Source organism: Dermacentor silvarum, chromosome 4 (genome assembly GCF_013339745.2).
Source record: "Dermacentor silvarum isolate Dsil-2018 chromosome 4, BIME_Dsil_1.4, whole genome shotgun sequence".
NCBI classification, from domain to species: domain Eukaryota; kingdom Metazoa; phylum Arthropoda; class Arachnida; order Ixodida; family Ixodidae; genus Dermacentor; species Dermacentor silvarum.
In genome coordinates, this window is record NC_051157.2 from 6,665,513 (window position 1) to 6,684,516 (window position 19,004).

The 19,004-nt window shown below is 49.0% G+C and overlaps 1 protein-coding gene across 1 annotated transcript in view; it reads right to left on the reverse strand.

The window, feature by feature from the left end:
- LOC119449369 (histone PARylation factor 1) overlaps positions 1-19,004 on the reverse strand; it is a 51,787-nt gene that overhangs the window by 19,385 nt on the left and 13,398 nt on the right. Inside the window, exons 5-6 of the mRNA XM_037712539.2 lie at positions 18,455-18,553; positions 14,857-15,086 (exon numbers count right to left, since the gene is read on the reverse strand). Coding sequence (XP_037568467.1) covers positions 14,857-15,086; positions 18,455-18,553 — 329 coding nt within the window. The remainder of the gene's footprint in view (positions 1-14,856; positions 15,087-18,454; positions 18,554-19,004) is intronic.

Below are 19,004 nucleotides of genomic sequence, written 5' to 3' on the forward strand. Positions count from 1 at the left end.
TCCTACGCGTATGCTCCCGTGACGTCATTCTCGGAGTTGATTTTCTCCAAGAATACGGCGCTGTTATTGACCTACGGGGAGGTGTAGTCACCTTCTCAGCAGACCGAGCACTCGACGGATACGACCACAAGCGTCGAGACGACGCCCTTCGTGTCTCCACCGAATGTGTTACGCTTCCTCCGCGAACCAGTGTCCTAGTCGAAGTGATGTGCGGTGGAATGCGCGAAGGTGAAGTGGTCGCTGAAAGTAACTTATCGCATCTACTGATGCAAGGTGTTTGTGCTGCTAGAAGTGTGCTACAGCTTAGTGATGGCCGTTCTCAGTTGCTTGTCACCAACTTCAGTAACGAGCATCGACACCTGTTCCGCGGTACTTCGATAGCGTTTGCCGAGGAAATAGAGCACGTTGCTGAATGTTTTACCCCTGAACCAGTGAGGATGGCTGACAAGTCACTGGGCAACGTCGACATTAATTCAGAGTTATCTCCAGACAAACAGGCGGCACTGCACGAGCTCTTGCTTGAATTCAGGGCATGCTTCGCAAGCTCGTCTAAGGTACGCCAGACTTCAGTTACAAGGCACAGGATCATCACATGCGACGACGCACGCCCGATACGCCAGCAGCCCTACCGCGTGTCGGCAAAAGAACGTGAAGCGATTCGTACGCAAGTACAAGAGATGCTTGAAGACGGCGTGATCGAACCTTCTAACAGCTCATGGTCGTCCCCGGTCGTTCTTGTTAAAAAGAAAGACGGAACGCTACGCTTTTGCGTCGACTACCGGAAGCTCAACAACGTAACTAAAAAGGACGTGTACCCACTGCCACGTATCGACGACTCGTTAGATAGGCTGCGGCGTGCCCAGTACTTTTCGTCACTCGATTTGAAAAGTGGATACTGGCAGATCGAGGTCGACGAACGAGACCGCGAGAAAACTGCCTTTGTGACTCCCGACGGCCTTTACGAATTTCGAGTGCTCCCTTTCGGTTTGTGTTCTGCCCCAGCAACCTTCCAGCGAATGATGGATACTGTCCTCGCTGGATTGAAGTGGCAGACTTGCCTTGTGTATCTTGACGACGTAGTTGTCTTTTCTGAAACATTTGAGCAACATCTTCATCGCCTGCGGCATGTGCTAGAAGCGCTCCGATCGGCTAATCTCACGCTTAAACCAGAAAAGTGTCACTTCGGTTATGAAGAGCTCAAGTTTCTCGGACACGTCGTCAGCGCCAAAGGAGTTCGACCCGATCCCGACAAACTTGCCGCTGTAGCAGCTTTTCCTCCTCCTGCCGACAAGAAGGCCGTCCGACGCTTCCTGTGCTTGTGTGCGTATTATCGCCGCTTCATCGACAACTTTTCGAAGATTGCGGAACCCCTGACTCGCCTTACCAGGGATGACACGCCATTTGCCTGGACGCATGAGCAACAGGCGGCCTTCGCTGAACTACGACAACGCATGCAGTCAGCACCCGTCCTGGCTCATTTTGACGAAGAGGCTGACACCGAGGTGCATACTGACGCCAGTAGCATCGGCCTTGGCGCAGTACTCGTCCAACGTCAAGACGGCCTTGAAAGAGTAATAGCTTATGCTAGCCGCTCGCTGTCCCGTGCCGAGGCGAACTACTCTACCACAGAAAAAGAGTGTCTCGCGGTCATCTGGGCGATCACGAAGTTTCGCCCTTATCTCTACGGCCGTGCCTTTAAAGTGGTGACAGACCACCATGCTCTATGTTGGTTGGCGAACATACGCGACCCTTCAGGCCGACTGGCACGATGGAGCTTGCGGCTACAGGAATTTGACGTCACTATAGTTTATAAGTCTGGCCGCAAGCACGAAGACGCCGACGCGTTGTCGCGTGCTCCCGCCGAATCTGTCAGTCGACAGCCAGAGGACGACGATGGCTTCCTGGGCGCCCTTACTACGTCGGACTTGGTCAAATGGCAGCGTGACGACGCTGAAATTCGACCTCTCATCGACCACTTCGAGGGCCGTCCCACATCCATACCACGCTATCTACGCCGCGTTTTGGCGTCCTTCTGTCTACGAGACAATCTGCTCTACAAGAAGAACTCCCGCCCGAATGACCGAGCCTACCTTCTAGTAGTTCCCAAAAACTTGCGGGACGATATTCTTTTCGCTTGCCACGACGAGCCTACATCTGGCCACCTCGGCTCCTCACGAACGCTTGCTAGAGTGCGCGAGATGTATTACTGGCCCGGGCTTGCGGCAAGCGTAAAACAGTATGTTAAGGGCTGCCGTGAATGTCAGCGACGAAAGTCACCACCCCTGAAGCCCGCCGGGTTATTGCAACCCATCGAACCACCTCATAAGCCATTCGACCAAGTCGGCTTGGACATCCTTGGGCCTTTTCCCCTGTCAACCGACGGCAACAAGTGGGTGATCGTCGCCACTGACTATTTAACCCGCTATGCCGAGACAGAGGCGCTCCCACGAGCCACGGCTTCTGAGGTAGCACAGTTCTTCATGTGCCACATTGTACTGCGTCATGGTGCCCCATCCACTGTAATCACAGACAGAGGAACGGCGTTCACGGCACAGCTCATGGACGAAATTTTTCAATTGAGCAACACCAGGCATCGAAAGACGACTGCTTACCATCCGCAGTCCAATGGACTTACGGAGCGATTAAACAAGACCATCACAGATATGATCTCTATGTATATCGACGTCCAGCACAAAACATGGGATCGCATCTTGCCTTACGTGACCTTCGCGTATAATACCGCCGTACAAGAGACGACGCGGTTCGCACCATTTCGCCTCGTTTACGGCCGCGAAGTACAGACGATGCTGGACGCTATGCTTCCGTGTCACGACACCGAGCACCTAACGACTGACGCCGAAGAATTTGCTGAGCGCGCTGAGGAAGCCCGCCAGCTCGCGCGGCTGCACATCGGTGAGCAGCAACATGCAGACGCACGGCGCTATAACATCCGTCACCGGCAAGTGCGCTACAGTCCCGGAGACCAAGTGTGGGTGTGGACCCCTGTTCGCCGCCGTGGCCTTTGTGAAAAGTTGATTAGCCGGTATTTTGGCCCATACAAAGTGCTGCGCCGCATTAGTGACGTGAACTACGAAGTCGTACCAGACAGTGCGGCGCAAACACGGCGTAGACAACAACCTCGCCCTGACGTAGTTCACGTTGTGCGCATGAAACCATATGTTGCGCGTTCGTGATTATTATTTTTTATTCATCTTTCTACTTACGCTACTGTTTGCAACCTCTCTGTTTCTTGAGACTGTACCCGTCGCGCTTCCCCGCTGCTGTGCTTTTGTTTCTCCTCTAGCTGTGATTGTGTCCTTTGCACGAGCACCTGCCTTGCCCATGCTGTTTCCCCCTCCTTTTCTAACACCGCTTCTTGAGCATCGAGCCGATGCTCTTTCCGAGGAAGGGGGGAAATGCCACCAGCAGTAGTGGGTACAGTGCTAAGAGGCAGGCACGGACAAGAAGGAAGAAGTGCGCGTGCTTCTCCGCCCGCTCGATAGCCAGCCCCCAGCGCCGTGCTTTTCAGGAGCCGCTACCCTCAATAAACGTCGCGTCGCCCGTTCTCTCACAAGGCACGTGACAATATGCTCATCTTTAGCAGCATAAGCAAAGAGCAATGATGCCAACGAAGAGGTGTAACATTTGAAAGAAGTGAGTGGCAAACATGAGGATGCTGAGGTTGCTGTGCAGAATGACTGAGACTTTCAAAGAACTACACCTGAAGAACAGTCAAAGTCATGAATACGACAAACTTCAAGAGCGAAGATGCTGCGGTTTCCGACAACCTAGTGACATATAACAAGAGCTGTAGTACTGGCAAGAGTTTAATCATAAGTGACTTTGGCAGCAAAAGGAAACATGTTCAGCTTGAAAAGAGCTGCCAAGATGCATTGTCATGACATACTGTCACAATGTAGTGACAGTGAATAACCTGTTAGTACTAAACAGTGAGTCACGAATTTAACTCTTTACAGGGTGAACTTGTGCCCAGAAAAACAATAATACTCAAAGCACAATGATAGTGGCGAGCGCAGTAGTCAGTCATCAAAATCTGATTTACGGGTCAAGCACACCAGCTATTGATACAGGACTATTCATACATTCTAGTTTATTCAGTGGTGCTCGCGTATGTTCATGAATGTAACATCATCATTTGCATCACATGCACAATCAGATTAGATAATAAGCTTTTCGCAAGTAGCATAAGCCTCGGAGTCTTGCTAGTCCAAAAGAAAGACATACTTGAAAAGGTTGTAACAAGACCGCACATAATAAACAGACAGAGTCCTCTTCATGCCGCCATTTCCAACTTCTTTATTCTCCTCTACCCCCAGCCCCCCTCACTGCAGATTAGGTTTTGTCTTCTGCATCAATTGCCTGAGCAGGCTTCAAAGGTCATAACTTACGTTGGCTGGTCACAATCGAAAGCAGAAGCCAATTATTCTACGGCAAAACTTCGGCCTTACCTATACGGCAGGGGAGTCCCTTCGTGGCAGCCGTCACGAGCGGACGCGTCCTTCTCTTGCTCTCTGTTCTGTTCCGATGTCTGAGACACCGTCAGCGTTCACTGAGAAACAAGTCAGCGTCTCGCCTCGCAGGGTGCTCCACGCACACTGACTGCCGATATTGCTCGCCGTATGGCATCTACAGGTTCATCGAGAACTTCAGAAAATGATCTGCCATCGGAAGACATGGAATTTCAAGCACTTGAAGAAGACGCGACGGGCCCAGCGACAGCACCTCACCTAGCCACGGCATCGGCAGCTTTCATGCCTCTACGTCCACGTCTTCTCCTGCCGTAGTCGAACCCATTTGCTCCTCTGGCAGAGCTGGACCAAGATCTTTGAGCACAAGGCAAATGAAGCGCTATATCCACTAATGCTTGCATTATTCCCACTGTGCCAGACAGACAGAAACGATTGCGTTATGTCATTTCAACGGCTACTCAGGGTTGCGATGCTAAGCCTAAATCCTACTCCAGCACCTCTTCCCAGCCAACTCGAACCTACTGGAGTACAAACTCACCCAAAAGGTCCGAAAATCAACTCAGTTCTGTTCACGACTGCACTGAAAATGACAATGAACTGCGCACTGTAAATCCCAAAAGAAGAAAACCCCGCAATCCAGCAGTAACTGCGATGGACACTCCGCCCGCACCACGGCCACTACGACTCACTGTCATCCTCCGATCGAAAGAGCCGTGCCGCGTCACTAACGAGCAGTTTGTGCATATTGACATGGCTCTCAAATCGCATCTGAGAACTCAACTCCTACTTTCGGAAACGGACAAGACGCCCGAATTTACCACTCGCTTGCTGTTGCACAGCAACCAGTCCATCTGAACCCCACTGTACTAGCGCTCCAAGAAGTGAACGGTCCCCAGCTGAAGTTAACAGGTTTTGAGGGGTATGCACCAAATGACGAACCCATGCAAACCGTCATGGCAGCGAACGTGAAGAAAGGACTTCCACACGCGCAGCTTCACACAGAGCCACGATGAGTGTCGTTGGCTGCCGCATGGAGTTTGTCGCTGACCGCTTCGTGCTGATATTCTCCCGCTATGCCGTGCCAGAATATAGCAGGAGGAAGGGGAAGCAGCCTCTAATCAACATGAGCTTTGTGTCTCACTCCCGCAAACTTTATCCACGTGACTACGTTGTGCTGTGCGGAGACTAACTCTCAACACATTGCTTGGGGCTACAAAAAATACAGCCGCCGAGGACAGCGCATTTTGTCGGAAGCCACAGCATACGGATTGAGCTCGCTAAATGCTCCAGAGACCTACATGCGTATGGGGCAAACACCACGGCAGGCTGACACCACACCCGACCACACCTGGGCATCGCACCTTAAAACTGCGAGGTGGGAAGTGCATGATAATTGTATAGGAAGCGACCATTTGCCCATACTTATCCATATTTGCATTGGACACCAACAAACTCACAGAGAAAAACCACAGACGCACTCAAGGATCACGTATTTTACTCACTGGGACCGCTATCGTCAATTGCTAGAAGAAAGTGCACCCCCTATGAGCATGCAGAATCTAGCAAGCCAGATACTGGATGCGAAGCAGCGAGCAACTAAGAAAGTCAGTGTGCCCGTTGACCACCTAGGTACCGACAGGTGCCTGATCACGTTATGGAACAAATGGATCCGACTTCTGTAGAGATACAAGAAGTCTGGGCACGCGCCAAACCTCAAGAAATGGCTACGGAACATCCAGCATGCCATCGAACAGCATACAAGCACACTAGCTTTGGATCGCTGGATGACGATATGCGAAAGCATTAACGGAAATACTCATACAGCAAGAGTATGGAGTATACTTCGCTCGCTCCTCGGCCAGCGCAGAACTCTTGACGCGGCAACACAGATGGCATTACGCGAGGGAATTAGCTGTGAAGAACTTGTAGAGAGATCAGCCAAGGTATTCTTTCCGCAGAAATCGCAATCCTGCGCAGCCACTTATGCCAGGGATGATCCGACGGCAGATGATGAGGCCATCAACATGCTTTTTACGCTGTCAGAGCTGGAGCACGCAATAAATCACGCAAACCCGCGTGGTGCTCCAGGGGCCGATGAAGTATACGTGGCCCATTTGAAAAATCTCCCAGAAGGACACAAGCAAGTCCTTTTAGATGAATTAAATAAAATCTGGGAGGATGGCCATTTACCTTCGCCATGGCGCTTCTCAATTGTCAAGGCAATACCCAAAGCGGGAAAAGCACCGCACACCATCTCAAATCTAAGACCGATCTCGCTTACATCTTGCCTTTGTAAAGTAATGAAAAGCATGGTGAACACCCAGCTTATGTGGTACTACCGTGAAGAGAACAAGATACTTGAATCTTCGCAAATAGGCTTCCGAGCAGGTCTTTCCACTCAAGACATGCTCCTTCTCCTCAGAGAAACAGTAATGGACTCAATGTGCAATCATCCACAAGCCGTTGTCAGAATTGACATACGGAAGGCTTTTGATGTTGTGCCGCACACCACCATCATGTCCCAGGCACGTACAGTAGGACTCAAGGGAAGAGCGTACAACTTCATCGCAGGGTTCCTTGAAGACCGCACCTTTCAAATACACATCGGTCAGTGCAGCAGCTGGGTGTACCCAAACCATGAGGGTGTCCCTCAAGGATCTGTCATTGCACCAACACTATTCAACCTTGCTATGCACACCTTGCCCAAGATATTAAACACCATACCAGGAATACATCATGCCATATACGCCGACGACATGACTATTTGGGCCACTGAGGGCTCAGCGGGACAGCAGGAGGAAGTTCTTCAGAACACCATCAAGATTATACAATCATATTGGCACATGCCATCACATATGAGTCATCCACTGTGGCACATACACGCTTGGAGGTTGGAAGAAGAAGAGAACGTTTCTCTTTGGTCTAGTTCCGGTAAAAACGTGGACTCCTGGCTGTCTCTGTTGTATCGCCCTCGACATTACTGGTGGAGTTGCTGGGTAAATGCACCTTCGCTCCCAAGTTTCCGCCGTCACCCCTAGCACCTTACAGACAGCCATAGCTCCCACAGCAAGAAGCAGCCGCCGCCTGCAAGGACTACCACCAGATTTTGTTCCCTCGTCATCGAGACAGGAAATAACAATGTCAACGACCACTACAAACCAGGCGAGTCAAACCCACGATGCCCATTTTCTCTCCCGCATGTTTTTCATGCGCCATAGACACCCAGACCGTTCCACACAGACACTTTTGAGGATGTTGAAGACTGGCTGGACCACTTCGATCGGGTTGCCAGCATCAATGAGTTGGATGATGTTCACAAGCTGCGGAGAGTTCACTTCGCGCTAAAAGACTCTGCGAAGACGTGGTATGAGAACCATCAGGGCTCTTTTGCAACATGGCAAGAGTTTAGCCGACAGCTCCGCGATGCGTACCGCAACACCAAAAGAAAGGAGAGAGCTGAACAAGCCATCTCTTCTAGGAACCAGCAGCCCGAGAGAGTCTCGATGCTTGTCGAGGACATGCTTCATCTTTTCAGACGCGCAGACCCTGCAATGTCCGAGGAAAAGAAGGTGTGACATTTAATGCATGGCATCAAGGAACAGTTTTCGCCAGACTCGTATGCAATCCACCAACAACCGTGGCCGAGTTCGTGAGTGAGGCAACCACGATGGAGACTACTCTCCAGCAGCAGTCGTCACAGTACGAACGCCACGACATGCTCTCTTGGGTCCTACATGCTCTCTTGGGTCCTCTCCGCTACTGCATGCTCTCTTGGGTCCAACAGCGAGAAGCAGGCCCTCGCAGACTTCATACGAAGTGTTGTGCATGACGAACTGCGGCAGCTCCAAGTAGTGGAACAAGTGGGACCTCAACCACCTATGACAGCACTTGCAGACGCTATCCGGAGTGAAATCAGACAGGCTGCGCAACCACTCGCACCACCAAGACCTCAGGTCCCTATCCTAACATATGCGGCGGCATTGAGGGCTCCTGCGCCATCATCTACAGATCCCATCATGCATACAGTGGACCAGGCTACACATCTGTTCCCGGACACCTCTTCACATCCACTACCCGGCTCATGGTACATACCGACCACCTGACTCAAGACAGAGCGCTACTAAGGCAAGTGTATGGCGCTCGTCGGATAACCGTCCTCTCTGCTACTACTGTGGCGAAGCAGGTCACGTGTACCGCGACTGCCAGTACCGCCAGCTGATTACACTGAGACTGATTACAGGCCTGCCAAAGTACATGGGACTGGACGCCCTGAAAAGGTGCAGTGGTCTGAACGACCTCAGTGAGCTACTGACTACACACAGTAACCAGCAAGAGGTGCGACTTTGCTCAAGCCATGCCGGTAGGCATTTACTGACAAGGCTGGGGTACAGCACCACAGATCTACCTTCACTTCTTCAACGCGTGCCGCCATGGTGTCACACCGTAATCACAGACAGAAAACCGCTACCAACGAATATAGGCCCGCAACAAAAGGGCAGACAGCTGGCTTATACAAAGCGTCATCTCTGGCACTTACACCAACTTGCTATATACACTGACGCTGCCTTACCATCCGGCAACTGCATGAAGCCTCGAATATTCCAAGCAGCACTCAAACAGAGGTGCAAGCAATCTACAGTCGTACCAAAGTGCACATGGCACTAGTGACTGCGCAAAACACAACAGCTCTCATTCACAACATCAACACGGACTCACAGTCAGCATTTAGAGCATGTGCCAACATCCTCTATGGCGACGATCTACTACGAAATATCCGACAAGAGGTCACCCAACTCCGAAGTCCTGGACACCAAGTGATAATCAAATGGATATTTGCACACAGCGGGATCCCTGGCAATGAAATGGCCCACAGGCTTCCGCGCACACACCTTCTCTCCGCACAAGCCAAAGAGCCTACCATATTTATTCGAATCTAGGCCGATAGTTGTTTTTAAATAATCATATACGAAACTCTAGGGTCGGCTTAGATTCGAGGATTTAAAAAAAACGCGCCAGTTTTTACTGAAACTAATAAATATGGTGCATAGTTAGCGCCATCTAAAAAGTTAGTATCGCAGCCGCTACTAGCCGCACCAGTAGCCAACTGAAGTACACGAGGGACGTCGCTAGAGTGACCTAGAAGAGTGGAGAGTGTCCAAAGCGCCGCACAAATGCATGGGAGGAACGAGGACTTTTTCTTGTGAACTTCCGCGCCGCTGCGCTGCTGTACAGGACCCGTGGGCTTTCTCCGCTGCGGAAGTCACGCCAAGGCGACGGGCCTCTGCTACGAGCCTGATATTGTAGTTGCTATTAGCCAACATTGCAATAATTTGGGATATAGTAAGTACCACGTCACCGCAAGGCAATACCGCAGTGACTCACCACACTTAATTCAAACACGCTTAATTCAAACTGCCGGTTTATCTGAACTGACGCTGTGGTCCCGTCAAAGTTATGTGTATTTCAATGGGCAAAAACGCTCGGTAATTCGAACGCTTCGGTAATTCGGTAATCCGAACGCTGTGAATACGGGTGTTTTGTCTATATCCTTCTAGCTCGCTTGGTCCGCGCTTACGCGGCTGTTCGAGTAACGCCTACCGCACTCTTACTTCATTTAGTTATGTGTGGAATGATCAACGTGAACGTGCTGCAGGAGAAAATAAGCTGGAGATCGCGATGATAACCAGGAAAACGAGGCCAATATGGCTAGCTGATGCCAACGCTTCTACACCCTATCGTTTCCTTTCTTTTATTTCATGCATTCAATTTGTTTTACAAGACTGCCTCCCGCGTTCTGCTGTTTCTGTATTAAGGCGAAATCCTTAACTGGATCTTGGGAAGCAGAATGTGTCCGTCGGTGGGGCCGCGGTACCAAAAATAAATACAGTCAAATCTCCGTTAATTTTTTCGTTTTTTCGTTAATTTTTGAACACGCTTAATTTGAACTGCCGGTTTATTTCAACTGACACTGTGGTCCCGTCAAAGTTATGTGTATTTCAATGGGCGAAAACGCTCGGTAATTTGAACGCGAAAGAATTTGCGACAGTTAATTCGAACATACCGCGGACCGACAATACTCTTAGCAGCACGCCAAATAACGCGGCGGCGCCTCCGACCGGCATTGCTCCGACACCGCCATAGAGCAAAAGCTTAGGAGAGACCCCTTAATGCTGCGGCGGAGGCCCAGTCCGGCCAAAGAAACTGCCCACGCTGGCAAACGCTTGCTTCCCGATAACGACAGAAAACCAAACTTCAGGGAGCGGGCTAATCTGCGCCGGGCCGGCTGTACCGGTGCGCGCGCACGAAGACAGTCGAAGGTAAGGGAGCTGCGAGGGAGTTGAGAGAGAGGGCGAGGGGAGCCACTGAAGCCACTGCCACCGAAGCGGCGGAGTTGCCAAATCCACTTCCCTGCCGGCCTCCTCCCTCACCTTCGACGGTCGTCGCACGCGCCCGCCCGTCGCCATGGCGGCGTCACCCGCTCCCTGAAGTTTCGTTTTCTGCCGTTATCGGGAACCAAGCGTTGGCGGGCGTGGGCTGTTGCGCTCGCTATGCACTTGTGCGCCGCGATATTTCACGAATCGCACCGTTCGTGTATTGTGCTATGGTGCTCGAATACTTCAAAAATACGTCCTTCCTTTAATTCGAACAAATATTCAGGCCCCTTGGAGTTCGAATTATCGAGATTCGATTGTACAAACCGCGTAACTCTCGCGTCTTATTCGCTTGGTATATATACCGAAGTATAGCATGGAAAGGCACAAATGTGTGACTAAGATGACTGATGGGTCATAGCATTAGTAACTAGACATACGTACTTGCATTCACGTCGCGATTAACAACAATATGACGTGTGGTGCAAACCCGCATTTTTCAGCCAGAAATCCCTCTGATGATGTGGGTGTGACGATAAGAACGTGTTGAATGACAATCTCGATCTCAACGTGTCGAACTTACCCATATATCAAGAAGAACTGGCAGCACAGGTAAAGGGTAATAATAGTACTGATAATTTCTGGCGTTTTACATCTAAAAATCACAATATGGCTATGAGAGACGCCGTTTTGGAGGGCTCCGGTAATTTTGACCGCCTGGGGTTCTTTAACGTGCACCTAAATCTATGTACACGGGTGTTTCATGCATTTCGCCTCCATCGAAATGTAAGCCGCCGTGGCCGGGAATCGAACCCGCGTCCTCAAGCTTAGCAGTCCAACCTGCCAAGCCGCTAAGCTACCACGGTGTAGGTAAAGGGTCGCGAGAAATATACAGCGGCAATAAACAAAACAAACCAAAATAAATGAAACGCTAACAGTACAACATTGTGTACGTACGCCTCATTTCATAATTACGAGCGAACGTCAGAAAACGAACGTGATGCATTACTGATGTGCAACTCGTCTTTCGCCTTCTTGTGTTGCAAGAGCGCAAACACTAAGCGAATTTTAAGATGAAAGTAACTTTAGGAATATTTATTGCGTATGCTCGCTGGTTCGTACACAGCAAATATACTTTCTGATAAATAATTACGTACTTATAGTTACGTAATGAAAGAGGCAACTAGTCACCAGACCATAAAGTTTTCATGTTGTACTGATTGAAGGTAACTATTTTAGGGATATTAGTAGTGCATCAAAGATTGTAATTTTCAAGACGATTTACCACTCAATATAATGCAAGCACAAACACCATCATGCGCCATGAATGCTTGTTAGTTTACGTAAAAAATCACACGTTAAGCAATAACTATGATATCATGAGAAGTTACATGTTGGTAATTTCAGAGAGGATTCACGGATTATTAAAACAAGGCTATTGCAGCAATAACTTTTGCAGAAGAAATGAGTAAATAGCTAGGCCAGTAGTAGTTATCTATTTATTTCAATGTGGAAAAATATATATTTGTTCACCTTTTTAAGGTTAGTTTATCTATTGGCTGGAATGGCTTTTCTTTCTAATGTCTGAATTTGAAACAAGCTTCGCTCACGGTGAACCATAAGGTTCATCGTGCGCGAAATTTGTATTGAAGAGATAGCATACAGCAAGAATTGTTCGTGTACGCTATCTCTAAAGCGCAATAGACCAACACTATTGCGGCGTTAGGGCCATCTCTGCTCCTTCTCTTGTTGCCCTTACACCTTCTCACTGCGCTCTGTTCATAATAAAGTATTCTGGAGGCTAAAAAATTCATGAATAAATACATATGCATATGGCTCTAAACCACTACTGACCGTGAGAAAAAAAGCGCGTAGTGGTGAGCGAAGCGCTCCCTGCACGCCCGTAAGTATTTCACTTGACTTCGCGAGTAATTTACTTTCGTTGTTACTCCTATTCTTGCAAGCATGGTGCTATTGCCCGCATACTCATGTGAATACAGTTTTTTACGTTCTTTCCTTGCGCGGGTTCATTTAGCGCGTTTCTACGCACGCACAGTTACCGCATTACCGTTCCCGAACTCTAGCACCGGAGCTAGTCCATGCTGAAGAGTTTGGTGCGTTAGTTTTTGCATTGTCTTGCTGCCCAAGCACAAAGACAACGCTCAAAGATGGGTAAGCTCCATGCAGCACCACACTGTTGAAGTTATATAGACTGTAAGTGCTTTGCATGGAACTGAACGCAAAAAACTACAGCGCATAGCAGACGACCCTCGCTTTCCGCGCGCTTCGCGAGCGCGAAAAGCCCACGGGTCCGGAGCAGCAGCGGCGCCGCGCGGCAGTTCACAGAAAAAGGCCCTCGCCAGAGCCGGCGCTTTGGACACTCCCCTATATTCTAGGTCACTCTAGACGTCGCCATTTTGACCTGCATCGTATCGGTATGGTGTAGTATCGGCGCGCGGTGTGGCATTATCGTAATGGCACCAAACAGGCGATGCCACTATAGTGCCGCTTTCTAACGAATAGGTAGTTGTGCTAGCCGTAGAGGCATCGTCAAACGCTCAAGCCAGGCAGAACTTTGGCATCAATAAGAAAAACGTGTGTCGTTGGAGGGGGCCATGAGAGATGCTTTTTGCGTGCGCCGCAACGAGGATGGCATTTACCCTGGAACATTTATCAGCAGTAAGGAAGATAGCGACGAGGCTAGCAGCGATGGTGACATAGAATGAGCTCGGCATGTTCATATTTAATAAATGCTGTTTCATTTCGCGAATTCTGTCCTCGCTTTTTCGTTCGGCCTACATTCGAGGTAAGTGTTTTTTTGTTTTTTTCTGACTTTGAACTTTTGGGGGGTCAGCTTAGAATCAGAGTCGGCCTAGATTCGAGTAAATACGGTAATAGCCAGCCATCTTACCTGACTTTACGCCATTCATTACTGAATACCACCTTCGCGCTGCAAAAAGCCAGGGTAAAACGCACTACCTATCTGGCTGCGGTCGTCAAACCGCTATCCATACCCCCTATCCCCTCCCAAGAACTCTCTCGCAGGGACGCTGTGGTCATCAGGCGTATCCAGACGGGAATGCTGCTTACCCCATTCCTTCTCAGTCGACTCGGATGCAATAGAGAGTCAGCATCAAAACCTGCAACCTGCCTCCAGTGGCAGCATCGGGCTGATCTGGACCACCTGCTCTGGCATTGTCCAGTTTACAGCGCGGTTCGGACCAAAGCGCTCTCCAGCACATAGCGGGGACCATTGCATGGGCGTGTCCAGCGCCAGAGCACGCGTCAGAGCATGCTATGAACTATTGCCAGAGCACACTATGGAACTGTGGCGGGCTCTCCTGTCAGTACTCCGGTACCCGGCGGCACCACCAATGGGGTACCGACTACGTGGCATCTCTAAGCAAGACAAGGCGCCCGATCGGATCCACGCCACACTTGCTGCTTCCGAGCCCACTCAAGAATGCGGAGATCATTGACTCTGGTCCTCTTAACCCCCATCCCTTCTCCACAGCAGTGCATAAGAGCACAAATAAGTGGAATAAACGAGTTACCAACCAACCTATACGGCAGGTCCTTCAAAGTCCTAATTGACCAACATGTCTTGTGTTGGTTGGCAAACTTTACAGACCATTTAGGCCACCCAACACAATGAAGCCTCAGATTGCAAGAATTCAGCATCACTGTGATCTGTAAGTCCAAACGAAAACACTCTGACACTGACTGCCTGGGCACGGGACAGGCTGTCCCGCACTCCTACTGACCTGCCACTGCAATGCAGGCACGTCTTGGACCGACCAATAGCTTTGTAACAGTGGCTAAACAGTGAAAAACAGTCATCGAAATGAAGATAAACAATTTATATGTGCGTCAGCATCAAGCACAAAGACACTTGGGAAGGGGCACATGCAGTGGAAGAACCTCAACAAGACCACAGCAAACCCGTAGAGAAGCGGGACGTAGCCACTTAAGATTAAGAATGAGGGAATGCTTACTGTCTGAGAGAGGCATCTTGCGGTAGCCAACACTAGTTTTGCTGTCATAAGGAACCACAAGTCCAGCACCATGGAAAGTAGCACTCTGTGGCTTAGGCCGCTTCTTGGAAGCCTCTTGCAGTGAGTGGCCCTTTCCCTCAGCAAACTCCACTAGTGTCCCATTGAGCTTACGCAGCTTTGCCTTTTCCTGAGAGTTGTGACAGTTCTTCAGTGCCTTGGAAATCTCTTTGCTGGAGAAGAAAGAAAGTGTGTAATGGGGGACCGCACTGTGACAATAATTAAGTTGATAAACACATGTATCAAAGTGCTCTCACAAATTTTTGTGACAGTGCCAGAAGACAAGACACAAAGACGAATAAAGCAACGGAACAGAACAGGCACTGTTGTTAAATAATGCAGTTATATCAACTTGCCCAACTTTTTATCCTTTCGCTATCGCGAAAAATATGCGCCTTGCAGCAACTGCGTAAGACAGAGCTCCTTGGCCAACATTGAAGTGTGAGGAAATATTGTTTTTATGACCTTCTTCATGCCTGGATATTCACTGTTGCTCAAAGCAGGGGGTGTTTTCACATAGTATCAGCCAGATGCATTCATATAAGATTGATAATTTTTTATGAAAAAAATGTATATACTGCACATTTACAATCCATGAACTTTCTTCCCAGGAACAAAAATACAATATTACAAATGCTGACAGTCACTTTAGCATACGCTAAGGAGGATGAATGCGAAAGCCTGCGCACTCACGAGACATTCATTAAATTACTTGAAATTCTCATTTGAATGCGTTGTTACTTCCTATTACTAGTTTTCTCCCACCAAATGTGGGTTCAAGTGCCTTAATTAACTATATCTCAATTAACTGGGACTTAAAAACTTTGCCTTAATTAACACCAAAGGCCGTGGGTTCGACTTCCAGCAAAGGTCATGGGTGCAAGTGCCTTAACTCCACCTTAATTAAGGTGCCACCTTGTGGCACCATGCGTCATGCCACATGTATGAATTTTGGTGCCATAACGCCGGACAAGGGATTTTTCGACCCATGTTCCATCTAAGGCTTTTCCCTTAATAAATTTACCTCCCTGTAAAAAATACTGCGCATTGCTACTACCCAGTTTTTAATGGATTGGGGCCTTTATAAGATTTAGGGATGTGTGAATAACGAAAAGTAGATTTTGAATTGAATTAAGACAAAAAGCTGAATATCAAATTGAATATCAAATATCAGAAGTTTAACCCAAACTTATATGCTTCCAAATTTTGTGCAAAAGAAAACAGAGCTGCACATGCTCAGGAGGCTAATCACATTACTTAACCAGAATCTTGCTAGCTATCAGGAACATAGGTACTGTACCTATTAATCGAGATGTATAATATGCATTACTCTTATTAAAAGGAAAACCAAATTAGTATGCCAATACTGAAAACAAATCCGTTCGTATACGAAGATCTAAACACTCAAATGTTTTTTTTATCGATAGAATGTTTGTCAAATAGAATTAAGTGCTTTTTTCCCTGTGAAAGTGAGGAAATAAGAAAGTGCTTAATGGCAATTGTGTGTTGCTTAGAAAGTATTGCTTTCCAGTTGTTCTTCCAGGAAACTGGAGGGTTTTTTCTATCTTTACGGCAGGTGGTTTCTGCGGGTACATCTTCAGCTTAGTAAGGCCAATCTGCACGACACATCACCCGGGATCGCTCCACACGGTGATCGGCGCCACACGTCGGCCACGGTCGGCGCCGACGGAGAGTTTTCAAATCAAGAGGCCCACAGTAAGTTCGCGCGACGCCCCCCTCCCCTCCCCCCTTTTTTTTTCTTTTGTCCGCGTCCATATGCCATATGTGTAAATGCCTCTGCAGCCGGGGCGTCTGTGGGCTGTCACATATTTTCGAGCCCGCCATGTAAATGTAAAGCTAGTCTTGTGATGGGTTGCTCAAAGCTACAAAAACAGACCGTTGTGTGCCTACGAACGGCGTTCGAACGAGGGGCCACCGTACAGTATTTCACTAAGATGCCGGCTGTGAACATGCACCGGTCATCCCGTGCACTCATTCTCGTTGGCGAGGTGGTTTGTCGGCTTTCCGGGGTCCTGAGACCACTGTGAATAGATCTGCTTTGATTCAGTAACCGTAAGTTTACCCGCCGCTGTGGCTTAGCGGCAATGGTGTTGTGCTGCTAAGCACGAGGTCGCAAGATCGAATCCCAGCCGTATTTCAATGGGAGGTGTGGGGGGGTGAAATGCAAAAACGCCCGTGGCCCGCGCATTGGGGCCATGTTCAAGATTCCCTGGTGGTTTAAATTAATCCGGAGACCCCCACTACAGTGTGCCTCATAATCAAATTGTGGTTTTGGCACAACTCCCAGAATTCATTCATTCATAACCGTAACTTTAGTCGCCGACACACGACGGCGCAGCTCCGATTAGGCCTAACGGAAGAGAGAAGAGATCTTTATTATGAGAGAAACGCTGAGAGGTAGGCCTAACCGGCTAGACAGTGTGACCAATGGTGTGGCCATGACATAAATCCAGCGCCAGCCGATGTGATAACGGGCCGCAAACTATGGCGGCAAGCTTGTGTTCCTACAGGTGGCTCTTCATTGATCAGTCGAGATGACATGTACGGGTTAGATTTACGGCCGTTGAAGTGGCGTTCAGGTCCGCAGTCAACCAGCCGGCAACTACCGCGAGAACACGTGCCAAGTTTTTCTGTATGCTTGCATTTAGGTCTATAGTTGGGTCGCATTTCACAGTTGCTCCCAAGTGTGCGAATCTGCGAGCATAAACAATGAACTTGCGCATTCAATGCGATGAGCATGCCTTCTGGTGGCCAATCGGCCCGATCTTCACACATGCTTCCGTGCTTTCCACAAGCGCTGCTTTTGTTGTTCCCTCGTGTTAATCATTTCGATCGGTACTGTCGACCTTATCGAACCTTGTACCGATAAAGATTGCGCGCCGTGGGAACGTGGGAATGCTGCGTGCGTCAAGACACCGACCACGGTCGGGTCGTTCACCGGAGCTATACCGATATTCGAATATTAGATATTTGATTCGCGAATCGAATATTGCGAATCGAATATCTAATATTCAAATATCGGTATACCTATGGTCGCGAATCGAATTATTCTATTCGCAATCGAATATTCGACTATTCGTACACCCCTAATAATAACATAATTGGTTTCAATTAACTTCTTTTTTTTTTTTGTCGAAAGACCTTCCCATATTTTTAATAAAGGAAAGTGGTTGCTGGGCACGTATTTTGCGATGATCACTTTCGACGATAGTATCGCCGTCAGGCGCGCGCTGAGTGGCTGGTTGAGCAAATTCGGCAGAGATGATTGGCTGGTTCAGCCCTATGTCACGCGAAGGCGATAGCATCGCCGAGGCGATCGTCGCAGAATACATCCCCTGGTGGGACTCAAACCAATTACATCTGCATGATGCACTAGGCGATGCTCTAAGCTACAGCACTAGCTCTATCTTCGCCTGCCTTCTTAGGTACTTGTGTACATGTACTCATACAGCCTAGCCCTGGGAGTGTTAGCCAGCACTGCTGTGTGGCCACTGCAGCAGATGTAGAACTTTCCTCTTACCTGAGTACAGCAAACAGGTTTCCTGCTACCTTTAAAAGTCTACAGTCTTCTGATGCAACATTTGATGCCAAGAATGCAGGCATCTCCTCTGGGTCATCCCTAAAAAAAATTTACAGATTCATTAGCCATCTGTTCTTTGTGATAAATAATATGTGATAAATGAACAGGCAAGAGGAGCACTTGTCCTATCTTCTTACATCCAGTTTGAGCTATGGATATGCATCAATCGACCCAGTTTTCGAAGCTATCGTTTCAGTGCGCAGCAGCATCCACCCAGATGTAGAGATTGACATGGTGAGTTTTGCTGTGGCCCAGTGGCGTAGCCAGAGGGGGGGGGGGTCGACCCCCCCCCCCTCCGAAATTTTTTAACGACCCCTCCCCCCTCTCTTCCTCCCCTTTCCCACAAAACAAAGTTTCAGGAGGTGTGCTCAGAAAGAGTGTCATGGATGAAAGGGAAAGCTTGAATGTGTGAAACAAGGCGAGAGCGAGTGGTGGTCCGCAGGGAGGGGGGGGGGGGGCAAGGTTTGTCATGGGGGCGTCTTCTCTCCCA